Source organism: Telmatherina bonti (assembly GCF_933228915.1).
Source record: "Telmatherina bonti genome assembly, chromosome: 20".
In the NCBI taxonomy this organism is placed as follows: Eukaryota; Metazoa; Chordata; class Actinopteri; order Atheriniformes; family Telmatherinidae; genus Telmatherina; species Telmatherina bonti.
In genome coordinates this window covers 16021141-16045311 of record NC_136618.1, presented here as the reverse complement: position 1 = coordinate 16045311, position 24171 = coordinate 16021141, and the positions used below count along the sequence as shown (strand labels likewise).

Genomic DNA, 24171 nt, shown 5'->3' with positions numbered 1-24171 from the left:
CTAAAACGACGTGTTTTTCGTCGCCATGGAAACCGAACGGAGAGAGTGCTGGAACTCAAACTCAAACATGCGTTTAGGCGATAAAAAAAAAAAAAAACGTTCACATTTCTGATGAGGATTCAACACTGTAACACTGTAGAAAGCTCAGAAAACTCCAAATACCATAATAGCACCCCTTTAGAGGATGTTGAAATAGGTTGCCTTGAAGGTTGTGAGCAAACAACTAGAGAGGTTTTAATTGCAGGACATAAAGAATGAACAAGCAAGCACAAAAAAGAAAAAAATATCTAAATCACAAGCCGTTAGAGTAAATACACACTTCCACTAATGCTAATTCCATTTTGGTCCTTGATGGGTTACTGACTGACACATCCAAAATATCCTGGTGACCTCCTCAAATAACTGGTTAAATTTACTTGACAGTATTTAACAAAGTGAATTAGAAAACCTTGACAGCTTCACGATCTTCAAAACTCAATATAAACTGGCCTTTAAGGAATCCAGCAAGATATCACTGCTGGATGATGGTAGAAACTGAAGAAGTCTGGACTGCAGCACATACAAACCCAATCAACTGATTAATGGAACTATTAAAGCGCATTACTCGCTTATAAACCACACATGCATGGTATGTTGTTGATGTGGGATTGCATGTCAGTGTATCGTCTATACTTACACCCAGGAGTAGCTCATTTTTAACTGAGCTTCTCCAGCTGACCGCAGACACACACAAGCAGGTAACAAGATAGGGGCCACATCACCTGCACCAGTCTGACTTCACACAGCCCATTATGTCCTCACTTCTACAGCACTGAGTCACCTGTGAGCTTGTTCACGGCCAAAGTGAGCATATGGACTGAATAAATGCATTGAAAAATTAAAGTCCATTATTCTATTGGGGGGGGGGGGGGGGGGGGGGAGTCCTGCAGCAGTTTAATTATGGGGCAGCTGTTGCTTTTCAGGCAGTCTTGTAAGAGTCTTTCAACTTTGCTCAACTCATTAAACTAAAGACAAGGTCCTCCTTTAAAAGAAAACCTATTTGGATTGGCAACACATTAGTTCAGTACAATACAATATCAACATCACTAATAGCCTGTAACACTCTAATATAAAGCTGCAATGTTAAGAGAAGAACTTTCTCTCCTCCCTTTTATTTCTTTTATGTCAGAAATGTCTCATTTCACTAAAGAAGAGGTAAGAGGCTCATGTGTTATTATGCACATTTTTTAAAATAGATCTCACTCCTCTTTCCTCTCTGTTCATTTGTGCTCAGAGAAAAGAATTTCCCCATCACATCACACCTCCCAGGAGTGGGCAAGTTTCTAGCCTCATGTCCACACGATTAATCTTTCATATTATTTTGCAGAGGGACTCATAACAGTGTTAAACACTACCTGTGGGCCCAATTACACAACTGACAGCGGTATCAATGCTACTCTGACTTATGGAAATGTAAGCATGGCTGTTGTTGTCTCAGCTCACCTTAAAAAAGAGCTCAGATTAGCAGCCCAGCATAGCAGCATAAAGTTAATGATAATAGAAAAGTGTCACCATCTGTTGGGACATTAAACATCCCCCATCAGTGGGCTTGGGTGAGATACAAGCTGCAACACAAAGACACTTTCTGTTACCTAAGATACCTTTCAAATCTTTTGTACGGACTGTATGAAATATTTTAGGAGATACTAACAAAGAAAAAGTTCTCTTCAGATTTGAAAGAGTAATACAAGTAAGGCGCAGAATGACAATACTATATGGTCCAACTAATCTGCCAGCTACACCACTTGTGACTTCATTGCTATTCATGCCATGGTCTCTCCTCCCTGTCTTTCACTTTAGAGTACAGCACACAGCGATCACTACAACACGCTAGAGGTGCCACACATGCCCTGATTACAAAAATGCTTACTCTTATAAGTCGACTCTTGACAGTAGTAGGGGGGGTGTCAAAATGCCAGCCTGGGTGCTTTTGCTCCAATTAGACCAAGTGCATTATATTCATATTATCATGCTGCCACGAGCACTTTAGGTTAAGGAGCAGTGCTGTGGATCTTGTCTACCCTGCGAGGCAGCATTATTTATATTGATGAATGCTGATGAGTGTGCTGCAAACTCCTGAAATGTGGAGGTTACACTGAGCTGCAAAGGATGCAGCATTCTCTGTTTAGTAAGCGATGATGCTTCGTTGTGCACCCTCTGCGTTCGTTTCCTTGTACGACTGAGGCAGCTTGCATGCAGAGGAGTATGATTGGGAAAATCAACTGACAGCAGCAGCAGTGGATATCCTAATAAAATTATAAAAACAAAACAACACCCATTCAATTAGAGATCCATGACCCTGACTGTATTATGCAAACACAACCAAGCAGGATGGAGTGATAATCAATCAAAACTGTTTGTCTGCTGCTAAAGACAGCACTACAGAGACTGCTGTGGCCACAGTGCCATGGATAAACATGTGCAAACAGGGGGAAAGAAATCTGATTGGTTTCAGGACATTGTTCCCTTTCTTTGATTGATGACTGTACAGAGTTACAATAAACATAAGGAGATGGTGAAGAAGATAATGTATTGCATAGGCCCTATGCACAACTACTAAATCAAAACAGGATTTAGTAGTTGTGCAAGTGCAAGCTTAGACCTTTAAACCCTCAGGAGACCCCCATGTCCTAAAGTCCTCCTTTGCACAGACAAATACCAATGCATGTCCACCATGTGTGTATTTTTGACACATAATAAGTCGCTGGCAACTTCAGAACTGAACAGGTGCATTTGCGGGATGAATGAAGACATGACAGAGATTAATGACTCAAATCAGCATCAGACCATTATATTGAAGGCCAGTGCTACCCGCTGTGGGTGGGTGGCTGGGTGGGTTGGACATTCACATGGTCAGCTACTAAAAATAGCCAAAGAGAATTAACAGGGTGCTGCTATGGTGTGTTCCCTTCCTGTTATTGACAAACACACACTCGCATGCACACATGAACACACAAAAGTAATCAGGCTCATGTTTTGCAGCTTCATATTGAGACATGAACATACCGTAACTTTAGGAGATTTATAAATGAGCTCAAGCTGTCAACATATCAGGGAAACAAGCAGCATAAATGCAGTAAGGAAGAGAAAGAGCCTGGATTTAATTCTTCCATTTTTTTTTCATTTTTTATTAAATCTGTAGCAGCGTGCTGTTAACAGAAAGACATCCACATCGTTTAAATGTTTAGTATTGCAATTTAAATTAATCTGACCTATGCTCTTGCCCTCCAGCAGATGCATTCACTTTTCTATCTGTCTTGCACCGCACTCATTAGCATCTTACCACATTTACATTACAAGAAGACATTTTCCTGCCCAAAGCACAACCTGTTCAGGTCTAACTTTTCCATGCACCCATTCATTACACCTTACACCTTCAGAGTCCAACAGAGCAGAATATTCTGAGAACAGCTCAAAATTGGTGTGCGGCGCTCGTCGATGTGTCTCTCTTCTGTGACAAACGGATGATGATGATGATGCTTCTCTTCTGAGCTGACAGCGTCAGAGGCAGGAGTTGTGGGGGGGCAAGTGCATTTGTGGTGCTGTTCAGATGACGGAATGGACACATTTTATGACAAATTGAAAAGGGAAAATACAGCCAGCAGTGACAGCTCAGGGGTGCTGCAGCCACTGGTGCAGTCAGACAACTCTTTTCAGGCTGTGATTGATGAGAATACACTTATAGAGCTGGTCAGAGATGTGGGCACTGCTCAATTTCAAGCACAGAACTGAGAATAACTCTTAAGATAAAAGCAAATACATCAATTCTATCATAAAATCGCCAAAAGTTTTTAAACAACAGAATTGATTTTATCTCAAACTTAGAAAATGCACAAATTAAAACCACATTAAAATATTTGGACACAGAACATAGGTCTCCAAATTGAGTAAAAGATCACACCTGTGTTTACTTTTCATAACACTTTTCATTATTGTTTTATAAAAATATGCTGTGTTTTTCTGTTTAAGGCACCATTGAATGAGGCATTGTCAAAAAAAATCATACATCAACTACTGCAAACACTAAGATTGTCTTTAAAGATGTTGAAAGGCCTGTCTCAGTTGCCAGTGTTATGTAGAAGTTTTCATTAACTTTTCAAGATGCTTCTAGGATGGAAAAGAAACTATGAAACTTTCCAACTCTCCCGAGCAGCAAACTGGCCTTGAGCAATCTTGAGATTGTGGTGTATTTACCTCATCCTGTACAGTGAACAAAGAAGGACTCCAAGTCTGAAGGGCAAGCAAGAAAACCAAAACATGAATAAATGACAAACATTAACAGATGTTTGCAAAAATACTGCTCAGAAATGAAAGCCTTGTGGATGAGAGCTTCCAGCCTAGTGAAACATGGTGGAGGTTCCATCATGCTGTGGCTTTGCTGCCTCTAGTCCTGAAGACACTGCATATTAATTCAATTGTGAATTCAAAAGATTGTCAAGGCATTTCAGAACAAAATGTCTTGCACAAGGACAAGTTATTTGAACCTTTCAGCAGAATAATGGCCCGGAACATGCATCAATCAGTAGAAAATAATGGTTTAAAAAGGAAATGCATACTGTTTTTGCTGCACTGTATATCAACCAGGCCTTCTGTGAATCCTGCATAAAACGTGTGGAAAATGAAAGATCCCGTGACAAAAACTGCAGCTGCTGAGCTTACATGCACCGAGACAGGCTAAATTAAGCATTCAACCACAAGAAGTTTCAAGAAACTACACAAACACTATAGTTTCTTTCCATACACAACCCACATGCTACATATAAAGTCTATTATATATCTATCATAAGGTAAATGAACAAATCGCTGAGTTAGTCACACAAAGTAGCCACACTATGAGGGTATTAAGCTCTATTTGGCTCCGTGGCCCAAAGTGATCATTCAACACGATGCTACTATTTAGGTTGCTGTGGCAACAACCCACACATGCCCACAGGAGTGAAAAAAACCTGCACAGCCTCATCTCTACAAACACTATCAAAGAAAAAAAGCATGTTGTTATCTTAAAACCTGTTAGTGAGATAGTAATTATAGATATCTAGCTGGTAACTGGAATTATTCCACCCACATGGTAGGAAGCAGGCTGTCTTTAACTCCCTGGAGTACCAGTACATGCAGGTGGTGTTAGCATGAAGCTAGATGCATCTGCTTTAAGTACACGCCATGCTGCAGAGGCTGTTGGGCCCAAGCTTGCTTTGTTGATAATCTGGAACTGAAACATCACTCCAGTCTCACACATCCTGACTCATCTGAGAGCTGATTGGTTGCCAGTTTTATCATTATAATTAATGAAAGTGGACACAGTCAATTACTCCTAATCATTTCTCTGCACCCTAATTAACAAGTGTGTCATCTGTTGTATTAATACTTCTTACATCCATCAGTTGTGGATCATGGATATACACATGGCCGGATTAAAAGTGCACAGGCCTTTGGGCGCAGAATGTTCCACGGGCCCCCTTCCCCACCACAACATTGTGAAAAGTGGGAATGATACACTGTGAAACGACATTTCTAACATCTCTCAGCCAATGTTACCAGTAGCAATACACTAGACACTGTGGTGTAACTATCTGGCTTTTATGTACATTTTGTTTCATGTCCAAAATGCTTGTGTATGCCCTACATGTGCCCCAAGTGGGTGTGGACCTGTGCCCACAATGCCCATTGGATAATTTGGCTTTGGATATACATGTGTATAGACGAGGCCTTAATGGTGTCATGTGTAATTATTGTTAAAGATCCAGGGGCAAAACTCAATATTCAATGTTTATATAACAAAGCAACCATCCATTCCAATTTCTACACAACTCTCCCTGCAACAATCATCTCCTGGAGAGCTGAAGGTGATATTTGATTAGTCTAAAGGCAGACCGCACAGAAGTTGCGAATCGGCATGTTTGCGGATGTGGAGAATACCAGACACTGACCTTCGGAAAAAAAAAAAACAACGCTGCCTGCAGGGGTAAGACGTCAGCTACATGCACACAAAGGCTTTGTTCAGTCAATGCAGCTGTATTGACCACTTGTCACTGGAAGGAAGGAACATGGAAAGGAAATCAATTACTCATATGCAGTGTGTATAATCAAATTTCTACAAAAATGCTGCGCTAGAGGAGATTCACTTGACATGTATGTAAGCTCACAGAAAAATATTACTGGAGTGAGGACTCCTCACGTGGACAAAAGTGGGATAAATAGAGAGAAGAAAGTTAGTGGTAACAGGCCTAAGGGATAATAAGAAATACATAATTTAATATCTATATTTATTCATCTTAGAGTAGGGCGTGGGCAGTTCATTATATATTGATGGTTCTGAGTTTGAAACATGAAGTGCATCTACTTGGTACATCACTGGTTTGTCTGAATTAGTTAAGAGGAAAGGTTGCGCGATCTCCTTGTGCTCTACAGATCAGGTGACGGATGGGTCAAATGAAGATCCTCAAACGGTTAGTTATTTGTTACCTTTGAGGTTTCAGATGTTTTGCTTCTGTAATGGGTTGCAGATAAGCTCCAGAGTTTGTTTGTGTCACTTTCTTGTCCACTGAATCATCTGCCAGTTCAAAGGAGATTGCCCTCCTTCAGGCAAGTCAGATTTTTCCAAAAGGAAGTTTGTCCTTATGTTGCCCACAGCCTCATCATGCGTCTGTAATCAGAACTGTGACTGAAACAAAATGATGATCCTCAGCTGGGCTACTTTTTGTAAACTGCCATTCGATTAATAAAATCAAAATTCCGTTTGATTGGATGAGTTTGAATTGGATTTAACCAAGCTGTGATCACATGGATTTAATTGGATCAAACTAAGTTTTGCTCTATTAGACTTGTATTGAACTAGCTCTCGTTCTCTTTAAACAAACTCAACTGAGCTGAAACAGAAAACTCTGACACTTGGAGAGGGCTGAGAGAAACCAAATGATTCATCCTGACAAGAAGTTGAAAAAAAGAGCACATTGATCTTTTCTTAATTTCAGTAAAAAAATAAAAAAATAAAAAATCCTCATAGCGCTGAAGGCACACAGGCTTTATTCTCCATTTAGAACCACGGGCAGCACGTTGCTTCATGCTCATTTGACTAAAATCTTGCCTGAGGCAAAGTGTGAGCCCATCTTTATATGGACGCCTGTGTGCTTTCCAAGATGAGCTAAATGCTTTTGAGTATCTTTTTTTTTTTTAAGTGCATGAATATGTGTTGGCAACCTCAGCTGTTTATGAACTGGTTTAAATTATCCAAAAAATGATTCAAACTATATTTTTTAAAAAAAGGAGCGGAAAGTCAACTAGAACCACAGAGACCTCTTTGGGTCGGGCTTCTTTTTATTTCCCTGTCCCCGGGAAGGAAATCCATCTGTGATTTGATGTTCACCTCCTTGCTGTGGTGCAGCCAGTGTGCGCCCCTGTGCTCCTCCTTCATGTAGTATAGAGCGGGACACTCCGCAGTTCGCATATATCCCGTCCCTTCCCGCTGCCTTTTTACGCGCTCGACGTCTGCAGCCACAGTGATTCACTGAGCTTTTCTTTAGGGGGGGGGTGGTGGTGTGGACGGCGCAGGACTCTTGTTCCCAAATGTTCAGATGGGGGAAACAGCACAGCTTGTGACCATTTCTACAGGAAAACATTAACGTGTTTGATTTCTTCTTTTCTATTTCCCGACTCGGTTTCACCAGCATGTGGGACGCGCGTTTAGTGCGCCGCGTCCGCGGAGTGCTGTCTTCAATCGTAGCCGCTTGACTAAAAAGAGGGGGGGATCCCAGCTCCCGTTTCATCCTCTACTCCCAGTGGAACAAGAGCAGTTTGCATGCAAAAGGTGGTTTATCGCGGCAAGGTGAGCTTGGCTGTGTTTATGCAATGCTTGTGAGTCTGGCATTACTTTAAACAGGAGTAGAAAGGGAATTTGTGCGCTGTCAGGACTGATAGTGAGGATAGGGGTGGATTGTAAAAGCATCCACATCGTAGGCTACTGAGCAAATGTAGTGTAACAGGTATGCTGCAGTGTTTCACATTGCTTTATTCAAATTCATATTCATCAGGCGTGTTTTTTCTTTCTTTTTTTCTTTTAGATGCCTTTGCATCTCGGGTGCCGCTTTGCCTACCCCACATTACACAACATGTCAACAGTAAAAATTGTTTCCTTCCTCTCCATGCACATTAGGCAGAACTGATGTAACTAAAATCTATTCACAGGCGACATTAAATGTTAAATATTTCACATAATAACCAGAAACTTTAAATTTTGGCTTTTGCAAACAACTCATAATTCTCATTTAAAACCAAAAAGATCGGAACAAGCTACTTCATGTTTAGAGTTATGGCATATAAGATAGTAATAAGTGAGCTAAGACTCCAGAAATTGCGGCCACGCATACATTCCTCCCATCCAAATTGTCCTGAAGCATGGCTGAATTTCAAATCTGCATTTTAAGCAAGGTCTGCAGACAAAGTGGTGCTTTAAGAAAGACTTTATTGCCTCACTGTAAAGTAACAGCGAAGCAGCCATGTTGACTGTTAAAATAAGATCATTGATCCTGCGTAATACTGCCTAAGAAATGTGATAAAAAAGATCAATAATGCTGCACAGACGCTACTATTTTCGACTGATGATGTGTGGTAACAGGTGGCTGATCTCTGGAAGAGAGATGCTCTGTCTTCCTTTTTATATTGAAATGCATTTTATTTACAGATAATTCAGAAAACTTACAGAATGTTTCTTTTCTTTTCTCAGCCATGGAGGGACTTGCCTAAGGATCCAACATACCTAAATTCTTTAGGAACTTTTTTTTTTTTTACTTTTATTTCTACGTGTGTGTGTGTGTGTGTGCGCGTGTGTGTTTTTGGAACATTTTCCCCGTAAGTCTTCTTTTCTATCATCATGGCTGAAAAGCTTGGACCAACTGGGCCCAAGTCCACCAACATCCGAACTGCACCCTCACTGCCCCCTGAGCCTATTGACATCATCCGCACCAAAGCCCGTTCCCGCAGAGTCCGCCTTAATGTCGGGGGTCTTAACCATGAGGTCCTGTGGCGAACTCTGGACCGGCTACCCAGGACCCGACTTGGCAAGCTCCGAGACTGCAACACCCACGAGTCCCTGATGGAGGTCTGTGATGACTACAGCCTGAACGAAAATGAATACTTCTTCGACCGGCATCCGGGGGCTTTCACCTCCATCCTGAACTTTTACCGTACAGGCAAGCTGCACATGATGGAGGAGATGTGCGCCCTTTCGTTCGGCCAGGAGTTAGACTACTGGGGGATTGACGAGATCTACCTGGAGTCATGCTGCCAGGCCCGTTACCATCAGAAAAAAGAGCAGATGAACGAGGAGCTGAGAAGGGAGGCAGAGACGCTGAGGGAACGGGAGGGTGAGGGAGAGTTTGATAACACCTGCTGCCCGGAGAAGAGGAGGAAACTGTGGGATCTCCTGGAGAAGCCCAGCTCCTCGGTGGCTGCCAAGGTAGGGATACGAAACTGAAAGTGTGATCGCACCACCGCAATCTCACATTGCCTGCTCGCAAACAAAGCTGAGCAATCGGGTTGGATCACAACACGTTGGAGGCACGCTTTTTAAAGAGCTACTCCCACGTGTACTGTAAAACATGAGTTCATCAGTTTGAATCTTGTACAGTGAGTAACAGGAGTTATTGAGGGTTAAAAATTATTTTCAAGGGTGCAGAAGGATGTTAAAGTTGATGGCTTTTGCGAGGGTGTCAGTGACTTTCTCACGGCATGTCCTGTGAAGAAAGAGGTACACATCTTTTTTTTTTTTTTTTCCCGGTGCAGCTCTGTTTTGTTTTCATGTGTCAGTCTTGCTAATTGGATATACTGCTGTGTGAGTTGGACTGTGAGTCATGGAAACTCCAGGATGATGTCAAAACTTTGTCACAAGCACATCAATGAATGCAACCTCTTACTAGATTTGCTTAATTTGATTTCATTGAAGGAAGAGGTCCTCCTTGCCCCCTCCTTCCCACATACTCCAGTGTTTATAAAACTGCTGTATCAGTCACAAAAATGTTCTTTCACACCCATTCATAGGTGGCAAATCCTCCTCCTCATCCCATCCCCACTCTGACTCAGTCCTAAATTAGGCAGGGTGGCCTTGATGAAACCCATTTATTGGCATTTTATGCTGCTCAACGGTATCCTTATCTCCTCTCTGGCCGATGCTGGGAAGGGATTGTATTCCATGGCGGCAGCTCTTAAACACAGGGATTGTGAGTGTGTACGTGTGGGTGTGTGTGAGTGAGTGAGACCAAAGTAACATCATCCCTGCTGTGAAAGATATACAGCGTCTAATGTCCTGTAGGTTCGTAGTTGTTTTTGAGCAAAGGGTGTATCGCTTGTCTGTCACAGTGCGGAGAGGTTGGCAGATTCCGTTTCAGACCCCTGGCGCCATATTTATAGCACAATTCGAATATTTTAAATGGTAGAAAAATCTTGTAACGTGAATGCATTGAGTTTAGCTGCTCTCATGGCTGTTGTCCATGCTTTGTCCTTCATCCCTGGTTTGTTTCCACATGGTTTGTTTTCCTTAAATCAAACAGTGGTTGTGTTTGACAAGAATCCAGCATTAGCTTGATAACAGCATTCATCCTTTATAGGAAAGCTGTATATCACAGGAATTGATTAAAGGGGAAGCTGCCAATAAATAATTAGAGTCAAACTCAGGTGACAGCAGTGGAGTAATTTGATAGGTGTTGTGATATTTAAAGTGATTTGCTCTCAGTACAGTTCTTTTAGACTCCAGACACATCTCTGTATTGCTGACTTGTACACTATCATGTGGGGGAAGTCTGTGAATCGTTAAAGGGAAATTCCATCCTAATTCAAATTGCATTAACATTCTGCTGACTGCCCTATGAGGAAAAACTTGACCGTGACTCCAATCGCTAAAAGTACTGTTCATTTAGAAGTGGAGCGCCTGGGCTGCCTGACTGTCTTCTGGAAGTTCCCTGAGGTCAGGGAAGCCTTTTACAGGGGATATGTTGTGCACCAAGATCCTTTGAAAACCCTCCACTAAGGGAATGCCATTATTAGCCTGGTGCACAGCCACGTGCTTTCATTCAAAGCAACCTCAGCCCTTTGTCAAATGCAATCAGTATGGTGGCATACATTCCCTTTCCCTTTCTTCTCTGTATTCCGGCTTTTTTTTTTTTACACTGTCTTCATAAGATTTATGCCACTTAGGGTCCTTTAAAATAAGGTTAAGCATGAGAGCCCTGACCTTTAAAGCAGGGTCAATCAAGCTGCCATTTTATTTATCAGCAGCACTAAGCCCTGGGAGTTCAGGGTGAAAAGATGGAAATTGCACAGACTTTGTTGTCCAAGCTAGTCTCAAGAAGCTGTGAAAAGCTGCCCAGAGAGACCACAGGTAAAGCTAAAGAGATGACAGCCATGAGTTGGCACAGGAAAGCCCTGAGTGATGTGAGCGATGCAGTCTTGTAAGTTATGCTCAGGTTGCTGAGCTGGATGTTTGCAAACCTTTCCAACTGAATTATGAATGAAACGGCCAAAGCAAAGGTACAGCAGCTTCTGTGTTACTGCGTGACTTTTGGTTCGGTACCCCGTCGTGTGAGGACAAGGTGGAGCGAGAAGATGCTCTATGTCTGCTGCTGTTCTGTTTTTCGCAACAGTCAAAGGAAAAGTCAGAAGTTAATTCCCTGATGCAGAACTTTCAGAGCTATTATATGCCTTTTCTGTGTATGTATGTTGAGTTTCCGGAGGTACTTTCTTGTAATCCAGTAGGTCCTGCATACATTCAATATGCACAAATCAACCAGACAGCAGAAATAGTCTCCAAGTGAAAAGTCACTTGGATTCACAGCAGCATTGGTTTGCTTTTCCTTCTTGCTTCATGTTGTTGTCAAGCAGCGTTTTTTCTTGACACGGTGTTGCATCCTCTTGTTTTTTTTGTTTTTTTTTTTCATTTTAAGCCCTTGCAAACATACTCCAGCTCTACAGCTGTGATGTCGGGGAAGTCTGTTTGGGTTTAGCGCTTCCGTCTCATTGTGGCGATTGGGATGAGTATCCTCCAGGTGGTCCAGGAGTTTTTAATTACACATTTCTTTTGAAATTTAAGTATTGAAATTCAGAGTTTAATAGTTAGACATAATTTTTAAAAAATCATTTAACAAGCTCTTTTCTCATCTTAGTTTAGTTTATAGATTTTAGTTTGAGTTGTATCTTTCAGTCAGTTTTGTAGGATTAGAGGGGAAATCACTTTTGTAAAACGATGTTAGATCATAATGTGGGCGTAGTTGTACAGTAAGCGCACTTAGCATAAGCTCATATAAGGAAGCCATATTCAAATTGCTGTCTTGCTGAAAGAAACCTTAATGGCATTTTGTTTTATTCAGTATTTCCTGTGAAAATATATTACATGTATCATCATACAATGATACATCTTGGTGTGCAATACTTGGAAATGCACTTTGTAACCTGCTTGTGCTTTTTCACTTACAATGTATTTTGCTTTTGTGGTGTGAAATACAGTTAGATTGATCAAATGCAGTTATTTAGGGTTCAGATAAAGTCAACATTAAGTGTGTAATGCATATCTTGCCTACACCAGATGGTCTATTCACTGTTAGTGATTAAAAAAATTCATTGACATTAATATATAAGCCAGATTGCTTGGGTAATAAATGAATAATACTGCTTGCGGCTGGATGCTCTATTTGAATGTGCATGAGCAGCATCTTCTTTGTTTTGATTAGTTTCATGCAACACTTGAAAAAAAACCTTTAAATATGTCAGCAAAACTACTTAAAGCCTCAGTTCAACAGTGACTTTTCTGCCTTTAATGTTTCCTCATTTATAATGGACAGCTCCAAAAAATATATGATGGCAAAGGATTCGGAGCTTTCTAAAGAGATCAATGTTTCTTTCTGCTTCTCCACCCTCCCTGCACAGCCAGCCAGCCATCCAGCCAGCCAGCTAAGCCCTGTGCTTGCTCTTAATGTGGATGTGCACCATTACTCTCCCCTTTATCTAATAAGCTAGTCTAGCTAGTGGAAATAAGCAATGGGCCTGCATGGGCGCAGCCTTGTGCTGTTTGGTCCTCCCACACTTGGAAGCAGCCAAACTCACTCCACCACAGACACTGTCGATGATGATGACAAGACACGATGAAGGTACTGTAACAGTCATCTCAGATGCCACTCTTGCTCAGTGTCAGTGTTGCCATAAGCATCTGATTTAATGTGGTGCAGCAGCACATACACAATTCATACTGTTGATTGTGCCTTATTTGACTTATGTACAGAATAATACACACATTGGATATGCGCGACGGCAGAAGTGACAATAATATTAATGCCCAGCTTTAAATGTGGCGGGAGCTAATTCGATTAGCCCGCTGTTGTGTTGTTGCTCCGTAGTCTTGCTGTTGGCTGTTGTTTCAGATCACTGCAGACAGCCTCTTTCTCGCCATCCGTCTGCTTTCTTCCAGGCTTTAATGCACTGGAGTAGTTAGGCCTTGTGTGTTCACTGATGTACTTTCTAACAACGGCCAAGTCAAGGAGGAAGGGTGGAAGCTGGAGTGAGGCGGGGAGAAAATGAGCGTGAGATATTTAGACAGGATTCAGACACAATCAGTTTGGTGTACGCCTCAGTCAGATTTGGGCAGCAGGTCTACTACCTGCTACTCTGTCTTTCACTGACACCTTGCCCTCTGTGTATGAACTGTGGTCAGTCTCTACAGTTAAATCAATACGGGAGCACATTATCTAGACAAAAATGCTCCAAGGTGGTTGGGCGAATGGATTTTAGTTCCTGTTTTTTCAGTCAGACCGAAACGTCTTTACAGAGAATCAGATCGTGATCCCAGGTCTGGCTTTTAGCAAGTTATCAGGATGTATTGCAGAAGTGGAGTTTAGGAGGAGCACACCTTCTCTCCTCCTGTAGTCTGAGTTACATAACCCTTCCGACAGGCTTCTAATCAGTACAGCCTAGCATTTAGGCAGTAGCACTTAAATCCTCTTACTTGCATTTATAATCAGATAAGAGAGAACCTCCTAGATTATAGGTGGCATGAGTTCTTATGGCCCTTGCATGGTAACTGAAGCAGCAGCATTTATCATCTTGCTCCAGGACACACTTCAACCCAGTCGTGGTCTTTCTTTTCTCTTTATAAGTCACCTGCATCAGGATTGTAGAAAATTGGTGTGGAAAATAAAACAACTTTTTAAGGGTGTTGTGTAATTCAGTGTGACTTTCTTATATGAGTATCTTAGTGTGTATGCCAGGATTATGATGTCTGTCGATGAAGTTTTATGTGAGCGCAAACTCACATCAAAATAATCAATGACATTTATTAACAATCAAGGAAGCCATGTCGTGTAGCTAAAGATTGAACTGTTTTGCATAACGTTAATTTCATTTAGATGCATTTGAGTTCAGTCAGTTGAACCCGCTTTTAGAAAATAAGATAAACATTTATTTCAGAAAAAGATCTTTTTTGTCATTTTAATTGCTTTGAAAATTGGACTCTAATCAGATGATCCCATTGCTGGATGTCGGAGGTAACACAGTCACAAGTTAAATGCGGAGAATTCTCAGGATTTGCTATTAAACCATAGTTTTACTGTTGCAAGCTGGGATGGAGCATTTGAAAAGAGACAAATGAAGTTGCAGAATATGAAGCATAGGGAAAGTATCAATGCAGATCACCCCTAGCTGATTCTGCTTTACATTTTTTCATCTTTCATCGTAAAGCTGTGAATGCAGCAAAATGCAAAAAAATAAATAAATAAAAAATCACTTTTGCTTCTGTTTTGGAAAAGCAATTGAACTGCTGCCATCTTTGACTGTTATTACAGTAAGATCTAGCATGCAGTCAGATCAGTTCAGTGGTGCTGCCGTCCCACAGGAGCCCACTGGCTTTTCTTAGTTCTTATTGCACTTGACGGCGCATGTGGTGACTTTATGAAAGGAGACATTGTTAAGTGAAATTCATAAGGCAAAACGACTCTTAAATATGTTATCTACACAATTAAAGCACAGAAAAAGGGACATATGCAGAGGGAAGTGTAAACCATAAACAACACGACCAACGCAATCCAAAGCTAATGAGCGGCCAGATGGTGCGAGAAGTCAGACAACTGAAGTCTCAAAGGTAATTGTATCACCAAAAAGTACATCCAGAGCAGTTTTTAACAAAATAAACCTTTTACAGATCCATGGAACAATTCTCTGAAGGATCAGCTTGCGTTATTTTAACAGGTGAAGTCATCGCGTAGCTTGTTTTGCTTTCTCAAAGAAAAACCTAATTTAGACTTAGACTTTGACCTAGACTAGACTTTTTTGATCCCTTTGGGATGACTTGCTCAGGGAAATTAAAAATTTCCAGCAGCAAAAAAGGAAAAGTAGCATGTACATAAAAACATGAATAATAAATAAATACAGTGTAAAACTAAATAATAAAAAAAACCAAAACAAAACAACAATGATAGATTAAATAAACAATAAGAAAATAAGAGAATGCACAAACAACTGGCTGGGGTGTCCTCAGCTCCCTCCCCACCCCCGGTCTATGTCGTCTATGTCCTCTTCTCTCCAAGTGAGGAGTTGTAGAGTGCGATGGCATGATGGACAAAGGAACTTTTAAGCCTGTTGGTCCTACACTTCGGAAGCAGCAGTCTACCACTGAACAGGCTCCTCTGGTTGCTGATGACAGTGTGCAGAGGGTTGCTGGCATTGTCCAGCAGTTTGTCCTCAGCTCTGCCACCATCACCAGAGAGTCCAGCTTCATGCCGACCACAGAGCCAGTCTGGATGTGTCTTTGGATATGCTGCCCCCCTTTATTCTAACATAAAAGTCTTTATGAACGATGTAAGTCCAACATTGGATTCCATTTTCCTTGACTTTTCTTCTCACAATAAAAACCAGTCCTGAATGCTGGCTCACATGGGACAAGCAGATGAACAATGTTATGCTTTAAAAAGCATTTTGTGAGAGGAAAAGTTGCTGCGTAGACTTCTAGAGCTGGTATAAGTCTCATTAAACACATCACAACACGTGAAAGCTGATCTGAGGGACACCAGGAAAAAACAGATTGGTTAAACAGGCTGGAAAACAAGTTGGAGGATAATCAACAAACTGGCAAAGAGACAAGACAGGGGAGCTGCAGGGTAATAAAAACAGGTGTCGGGAATGAAGACAATCACCTGAAACAGGACAAATACACAGCATAAAATATGACACAACATACAAGGTAAAAAAAATTATCGGAAAAATATCAGTCTAGAAAAAAAAAAAAAACTTACAAAAGTGGTTTGTGGTCCTGACACATCTCTCTGCAGCTTCATATTATAATGGAGTATTGAGAAAATGTGCCCAGTTTATTTATTTCTGCAGGGTTGGCTCAAATGAACTTATTGACAGGACCAATGCACATTCACATTGACTTTGGCTTGGCATTGTTGCATTCTGTCTTTATCTGCGTTGTGCTCACATATACCTCACATAATGCAGCCAAATTCCAAATAATTCTGCTATCATTAACTCATTTCTCAGTTTTTATTGACGGGAAGTCAAATGACTATGAAATCATGTGACTAAAATGTGGCCCATGTTGACTCCACCACAACCAGCCGTGGGATTCAAAGCATTTAAAGACAGAGGCTCTGCTCAGATAAACTCCCTCCAGTATAATCACAACACCATTTGACAAAAATGATCAATGGCATACGTCAAAGATAACAACCATGAACTGCGAGCTGAGTTATAGTCATGTGTGAAGATAACCCACAGTCCACAGCCTCCTAATGCAATGAGGACGGTGACAACGCTGCACATGTGCATTTAAACTCCATAACCGCATTCAGAAAAAACTCCCTTTAAAGGAAAGAAGGCTGCTTGTGCAGGTACCGGTACGTTAATTCTGTTTCACAAACCAAATCGTATCAGCTCTAGATGTATCCTAAATTTAACCCATAAAGACCCAACCCATGAAAAAATGATCATTTATGTCCATTTTTTATATGAGGTCTTTATTTGTACCTTTTACAAAATGTAAAATAAAAAAGAACCAAAACTTTTTAGGGATATTTACCAATAATTACCATGTGATATGTTAAAATTTTTATGGCGTAGTTTCTGCTTTCTGGTGTCCATTAAGAAGCAAAAGACAAATATTAGACTGTGTTTCACAGTATTTTGAGCAAAGTTTGTACCATAAAATAATCCCAAATGTCCCAGAAACTTTATGTATCATGGATGTCATCATATGAGTTAAACCAAGATTTCAGAAAAGCAACTGGATAAAGATGAATGTAAGTGCATTGTCAATTATGTATGTCGGGAATTAGCCTAAAAACAGCAGGTTGGAGTGTGACTACATCCATCCCAGTGTGTTCAGCTAATCATCCTTCCCCTTAGTTTTGGAACATGTCTACTTCTTTTGTCATTTAATCACGTACCAGTTGTTGACTGCATTTCTAGCATTCATGGTCGGCCATCTCTTTCTCTATACATTCCATTAGCGGCACATGTTATGTTTACTCAGTCAGAAATAAAAGACAAGGGGATTCGAACTAGCCAAAAAGCTTCTGGTTTGACTGCCGTCAGAATGACACATAAATCCCACTGAAGGCTGTGTGTGTGTGGACCAGCAGCAAGCAACAGCTCTGGCATGTGCTGCCAGCTAGAATGACACCCTGGGTAAAAGGCTAATGTGTTCCTTCCTCCTCCCTGCCCTCCTCATCTTCTGCCTGTCCCCCTGCTCATTGCCTCCAACGCTGCCATTCGGGAAGTTTGCCCACCCTGTGTCCTGTTGTTTCCTCCTCCCAGAAGGCGACAGGAAAAGCGGGAGATGGAGAGAGGACAGGCTTGGAAGAGAGTCATCATTCTAAACGCTATGAACACCAGGTCTCTATTATGTGCTTCAGTAATTCCCCTTCACACACTCGCACACACACACACCTACACACATGGTGTACTCTCAGCTCTGAACCAGTCTTCCACATCTCTGCACACACGTACAGTAATACACATATTATATGCCCTCAGTGTGTGCAGTCCTCACTTCCTATATGTACTGTGCTCACATTTCAACACACACCTCTGATAACCCTTAAAAACTGCTGAAGCAGCTTTCTGTGCAACGAGTGCCATGTTGTTTTCTCCCGAACTTCTTTTTATAACTCCTGCGTCTTTTCATCTCTCTTCATCTTCTCTCCATCTTCTCGTTTTCCCCTCCGTTTTCTGCACATTTCTGCTTTTATTTCCCTTACAGTATGAGAGCTGAGTTATGTTTCTGTTGTCTGGTTCATCTTGAGAGTTTTGACATGGAGGTTCATTAGTATTCATTGTCGTATTTTTACATTCGCTTCCTTATCAGTCACATTTATGATCTATCACCAGTGGTCGGATAGAGAAGTGCTTCCCAGCCACTTGGCCGGGAAGTGGCTGGCCGCTCCTTTAGAGCTGCAGCATAGAGTTGGCCTGAAGCTTGAGGATGGAAAAAACCTGCATGGCTTTTGTATGTGATAAATGAACAAACAATTCAGATTTTGGAAATGGAAGAACAAGTACAAGAAATGCATCATGAGAATCCTGTGGAAGTGTATGAAAAGTCCTTTCAGTCAGCTGTAAAAACGAAACTCTCAATTTCTTTTTGGACAACAAAGGAGACAGTAGTGTGTATTCAACTTAATTTTCCTTGTGTCCTTTTAAACGCTCTGTTTGCATAGTTTCCATGGTGACCATGGTGCGCCATGGTGACTTATTGACACCCAGAGAGCAATTCCTCTCCATACAGGCTGTGTGAGATGCAGAGCAGCTGGTACCTCAGCTCCCACAACCAGCCCCCAATGCAAATCTGAGGGAAACACTTTTGCACTACATTAAGAGCACGCTTCAGCTCTTACTGACTGAAAAACCGAACCTCCTATTTCATTTTTTTTTTTTTTCCTGGAATGACTTATTTTTCTCAATTAAACGTCTTTTGTAATTTTGTGTTTGTGCCATTTGTCACAAATGGCCCCTGCTGCAGTAAAATAAAAGTGTTTCCTCCAGAGTACTGCAGTGTTTCAGCGAGGCCGCGCGGTTAAGTTCGGCACAGTAGCTCATTTGTGGGAAACTTGGATGAAAAGAGAAGCAGTTAAATTGGCCTTCTTTTGGGGTCCCAGCTCTCTAAACCAATCATAGGGTCTCCGGAGCATCAGCAGCAGAGCAGGGGGCTTGGTTTTGTAGGATGGAAGAGATTAATTAAAAACCTTTGCTCTACAAAGGAGCCTCTGAGGAGAAGAAACAGACAGAGCCGATCAGTGAGGTTAAAAAAGACTGAAGTCACTTGTTCGCCTCGTTGATACAAGGATACACAGTGATTTGGCAGATGGATGGCATCAAATTTACCTCCCATCACCCGTCATGTCTTTTATTTCTCTTTTAGTCTCTCTGCTGGACCGCCTCCATGTCATACACTGTCTATCCTTCACTTCTCACTTTGCTCTGTTTTTCCCTTGTGTCATCGTGTTGCTGGCGTCACTGTGGGCAGAGCTGCCAGCTGTTTGCTGTCTCGCTGCACCCCAGGAGGGTGACAGAGGAAATTATTACATCTCCTGCTCTTTGTTGCGTAATGTGGGCCTCCTGCGTCTTCTGATGAGCTACAGGAGTGCCTCATTGCTGAGCTCAGTAGCTTTGCCTTGTTTCAAATGCCTCAATTCACCTGTATCACTTCTCAAATGTAGTCAGAGGAGACCAGACATTCATCCCACAAAGGAAAGAGTGAAATGAACTAATAGATAAGTAATAGCTATCTTACACAATTCATTCATCCCATCCTGTACTGGCCATAATGGAAGTCAATAAATCAGTCAGACACACCCATAAATGAGCTCTGAAGTAGTACTGACTACCGGCATCTCCGGTCAGGCAAGGTGACAACAGGCGTGGATACTGTGCTGTGGCTCACCGGTGTGACTGTAATCAGATTAGCATCGATGAAGCAAAGGACCTAAATGGCAGGAGGTCTTGTTGGGACAAAGACACCAATCTGAGCATGTGACCCATGGCACTGTCAAGAGGCCAAGCAGCAGGCCAAAGGATCATCGTCTCACACACCTGAAAGGTCACGGTGCCTCGGCCGCCATCTTGTCAAATATATAAAGACACGACAGTGTCTTATTTGAGGTGTTGCATAAGACATCACAGCACAAATTCTCTTTGTGTTTTGATGCAGCACTGGCAGCTCAAGATGGATCTGTCATCCATCACTACAGGATCGGGGAAGATTCTGGTCTTTTGGGTGCCGACATTTGGCTGAAGCTTTGCCAATCGATAGAACAACTCTTAGGTATTGACCGCTGTGCTGAAAAGCCCACCTGTCTCATTTTATTTCCAGCAAGGAGCATCAGTGGCCATTCGCATTCACGTGTGCTGCTGCCTCCAGCTTCTCTGTGTTTATTTGCAGTTTCACTCCCTCGGCTGCAGGATATATTGTGTATTTATGAGGAGATTCTTTATTCTTCTGAACTTTTTCATCCTTGTTTTAAACCGATCTGCAATTTACATTCAGTGACTCCCTGTTAAATTCTTTCTCTTTACATTCATCTTTGGTAATACCCTTCTTTTGTGTGAAATGTACTTTATTTTTAACCACTTCTTCCTGTCCTTCATCCCACAGCTTTGTGTCCCATAGTCACTCATCCATGCTCCCATATCACCTGTTTTCTCCTGAAGGGGTTGAATGAAAAGAAGAAATTAAAGAGCTTTGGGGCAGATTGGTTTGACGTCAGTGTCCCTCATGTGCTGTAAAACTAAATCATTCTAACTAAATTCATGCTTTGGGATATCAGTACACACTGCTACAGTATGAGTTTATAGCACCAGAAAGTCAAGTCAAATATATTAGAAGACCACGAGTTGTATATGTGCTATACTGCATGAAGAAACTTTGTTAAAAAAATCACCTTTTGATCATGTATACCTTTACTGTCATGTGTTTGTGTCAACACAGACCCTAAGAACCGATTAGTGGAAATGGAACCTGTGTCTTTGTATTGATGACTGGAAATCTCAGCTCCACGAGTGAATGGGTGGCTCTTAATTGACATAATAGGTGATGAATAACAACCAATTATGGTTAAAACCATAAAATTATGAAGATGTCTGCAAGTATGAGTCTATGTTGGCAGAATTATGGTTGATGGGTAATGCTTTATTACACCTTTAAACATTGTATAGGTTCTACAAAGTGCTCTATACTGCCTACCAGCGAACACCAACCTGAGTCCTCGAAGGGCAGTGTTCTGTAGTTACTGGATGCTTCCCTATTGTAACACATCTGATTCACATTAAATGGAACAATGGCTTGTTTTCAAGTTCTGCTCCAGTCTGTTGATGACCGATTCATTTGAATAAGGTGTGCTGCTGCAGGGACAGATCCAATACCTGCAGGATACAGGCCCTCACAGACCGTAGTCAGTGATCCCTGCTCTACACACTCATGTACATACACACTCTGCCACTTTATAAAGTATACCGATTTGCTTAGTCACTGCAAGTAGTAAAACCAACCAATCACACTGCAGCAACTTGATGCATTTAGGGATATAGACATGGTCAAGATGACTTACTGAAGGTAAAACCAGCATCAGAGTGGGGAATACAGAGGTTTTATTTTTTTTTCTGAGGTTTTCTGAATTTGAAAGGGGCATGATTTTTACTTCCATGTGGGCTGGTGTATGTATTTCAGAAACTGATCATCTACTGGGATTGTGTTGCACAAGTATCTATAAGCTTTACAGAAACTGGTTCAAAAAGAAAAAAAAATATTTCAGCTCATGGTGGGGCAGGAGGTCCACAGCTTTTTGATATTTCTATAAAAGGGGTCCTCAAGGAAAATAGGAAACCACTGATGTAGCTAATGCACTTAACTCTATTCATCCGATACACCGCATACTGGGTAATGGTGTGGTCAGTTGTAACTCTGTGGTCTGTGTCAACACAGACCCTAAGAACCGATTAGTGGAAATGGAACCTGTGTCTTTGTATTGATGACTGGAAATCTCAGCTCCACGAGTGAATGGGTGGCTCTTAATTGACATAATAGGTGATGAATAACAACCAATTATGGTTAAAACCATAAAATTATGAAGATGTCTGCAGAAAAAAAAAATGTTTCAGCTCATGGTGGGGCAGGAGGTCCACAGCTTTTTGATATTTCTATAAAAGGGGTCCTCAAGGAAAATAGGAAACCACTGATGTAGCTAATGCACTTAACTCTATTCATCCGATACACTGCATACTGGGTAATGGTGTGGTCAGTTGTAACTCTGTGGTCTGTTGTAACGCAACAGAAATCAGGGTTTACTTTCTTGAGTATTGTTGGTGACCGTGTCAATGTGAAGTGCTTAGTGGGTTTATATTTGCACTGTAGGTATGTGCTTCTTACTCTCTACAATAGCACACAATAGCATAGAAGGGGTTATGTGGGGTTCAGTGTGTTTGACACTTTGACACGTGGAGAGGCTGGGGAATTGACTACTGACCTTCCAGTTGGAGGACAGCAACACTAAAAATCATTTCCTTGTACTGCATAAAAACAAGATGATGGCATAACTACAGAGCTCTGGTTCTTGTGGAAGCCAAGTTCATTTACAGCCCACAACTGTGTACATTTTAGAGTCACAGAAGGAAAATTGGTCACAGTTGTTGCCATCTGTATCTTGGCAATTTGTAGCTGCGTTTCTGGAGATGTGCATAACAGGATATGGCACTAGGCACACAGCCCTCATCCATGGTGTTGATTTTACATGGAAATACAAGTTGCTCTTAAGCATGAGTGCCTGCAGAAAATCACAGATAAATGAGGAAACAAAACATTAGAGAAGCTGTAAAGTTTTATAAACACTTTTATACAGTGAAAACTTACACCAAACATTGTAAAAACTGTATTTACAGAAACAATTCCTCTTCAGAAATGGAGCCACAGTCCTGCTACGCAGAACAAGCTATTTCTTTGTCTTCCAGGATGATTTGTTTTAAAGTCTGTTACCCTACATTTCAAGCTGTAGCCTTTACTTCAGGTGCAGTGTAAGTAAATTTACATTATTCATTATGTAGCATTCTGTAAATATCCTCTGACACAGATGGCTGGAGGACAGAGGTGACTGTGGGGTGTGAAGAATTATAAAGAAGAAGAATTATAAATTTAAAGAATTATTGATCAAAAAATGATAAATATGTAATAAAAAGTTTTTAAAAAAGAACCTTTCTTGTGTCCTTTCTGTCAAGACACAGAACAAATTTACATTTGTTGGAGTGTTCCACTTATTTTCAATTACATGGTAATTACATGGTAATGGTGCTCCTTTGACAGTCCAAACCCACTGCAAGTCTTAACTGTGCCTTTGCACCCACACTTGCACTACTGGTGCTGGCAGCTTTCTCTGGCACTGGCCCAAGTAAAGATTTTTGAAGTATACTTGTTTTGCAATAAATCCCTCTTAAGTAGTGTGACAATATCTAAAGGCCACGTAAGACTGAAGCATCCTTAGCTTTTGTCTCCTGTTCCAAAGTAATGACTAAGGTGTCTGAAAGCGAATATGTTGATGGATGGCTGTTGATAGAGGCCAAAGGAGCACCTGCCTTTGTCACAATTTCAGTGTTGTTACTCCTGCTTTTTCAAGTGATTATTTCCTTCTACTTGTTCTGTTTGAGCTAATTTAATACCTCCTTAAAACTGCATAAGTTCTAACAGTAAAATGTTACACCACAGACAAATCATAAAGATTTGAAGTAGTAAAATGCTTCAAATAAAAGTTTCAATGCTAAAAAAAATGGCAATAAAGGCTACCAGTTACACCTCATTACATCACACAAGCAGAGTATAAACAATAACCTGTAATCATGCTTTGTATAAAAGCTGAAAATCTCGTTTATTATTCACAATCTTTTTTTTTTCAGAGAGATTAGGAGGTCTTATTTAACCATATAGCGGCATCATGAAGGACTAATACGGATTATAATGTGAAGCATTAAATCAAGAGCAGCAGTTATTCATCCATCCTAGGATGCAGGAGTCGTTTCTTTTATTACTTCAATATGTATTTATTACTTTTCTTCGCATGTAGCAGCAGATGAAGTCCTGGCCTTTAATTCAAAATTCAGTAGGGATAATATGGAATTGAT

The 24171-nt window shown here is 41.1% G+C and overlaps 1 protein-coding gene across 1 annotated transcript in view; it reads left to right on the top strand.

The window, feature by feature from the left end:
* Nucleotides 1–8905: 8905 nt before the first annotated feature.
* The window catches only part of kcnb2b (potassium voltage-gated channel subfamily B member 2b), a gene marked incomplete at both ends in the record, with an annotated part of 81956 nt that continues 66690 nt past the window's right edge, over nt 8906–24171 (top strand). Inside the window, one exon of the mRNA XM_079259890.1 lies at nt 8906–9490. Coding sequence (XP_079116016.1) covers nt 8906–9490 — 585 coding nt within the window. The remainder of the gene's footprint in view (nt 9491–24171) is intronic.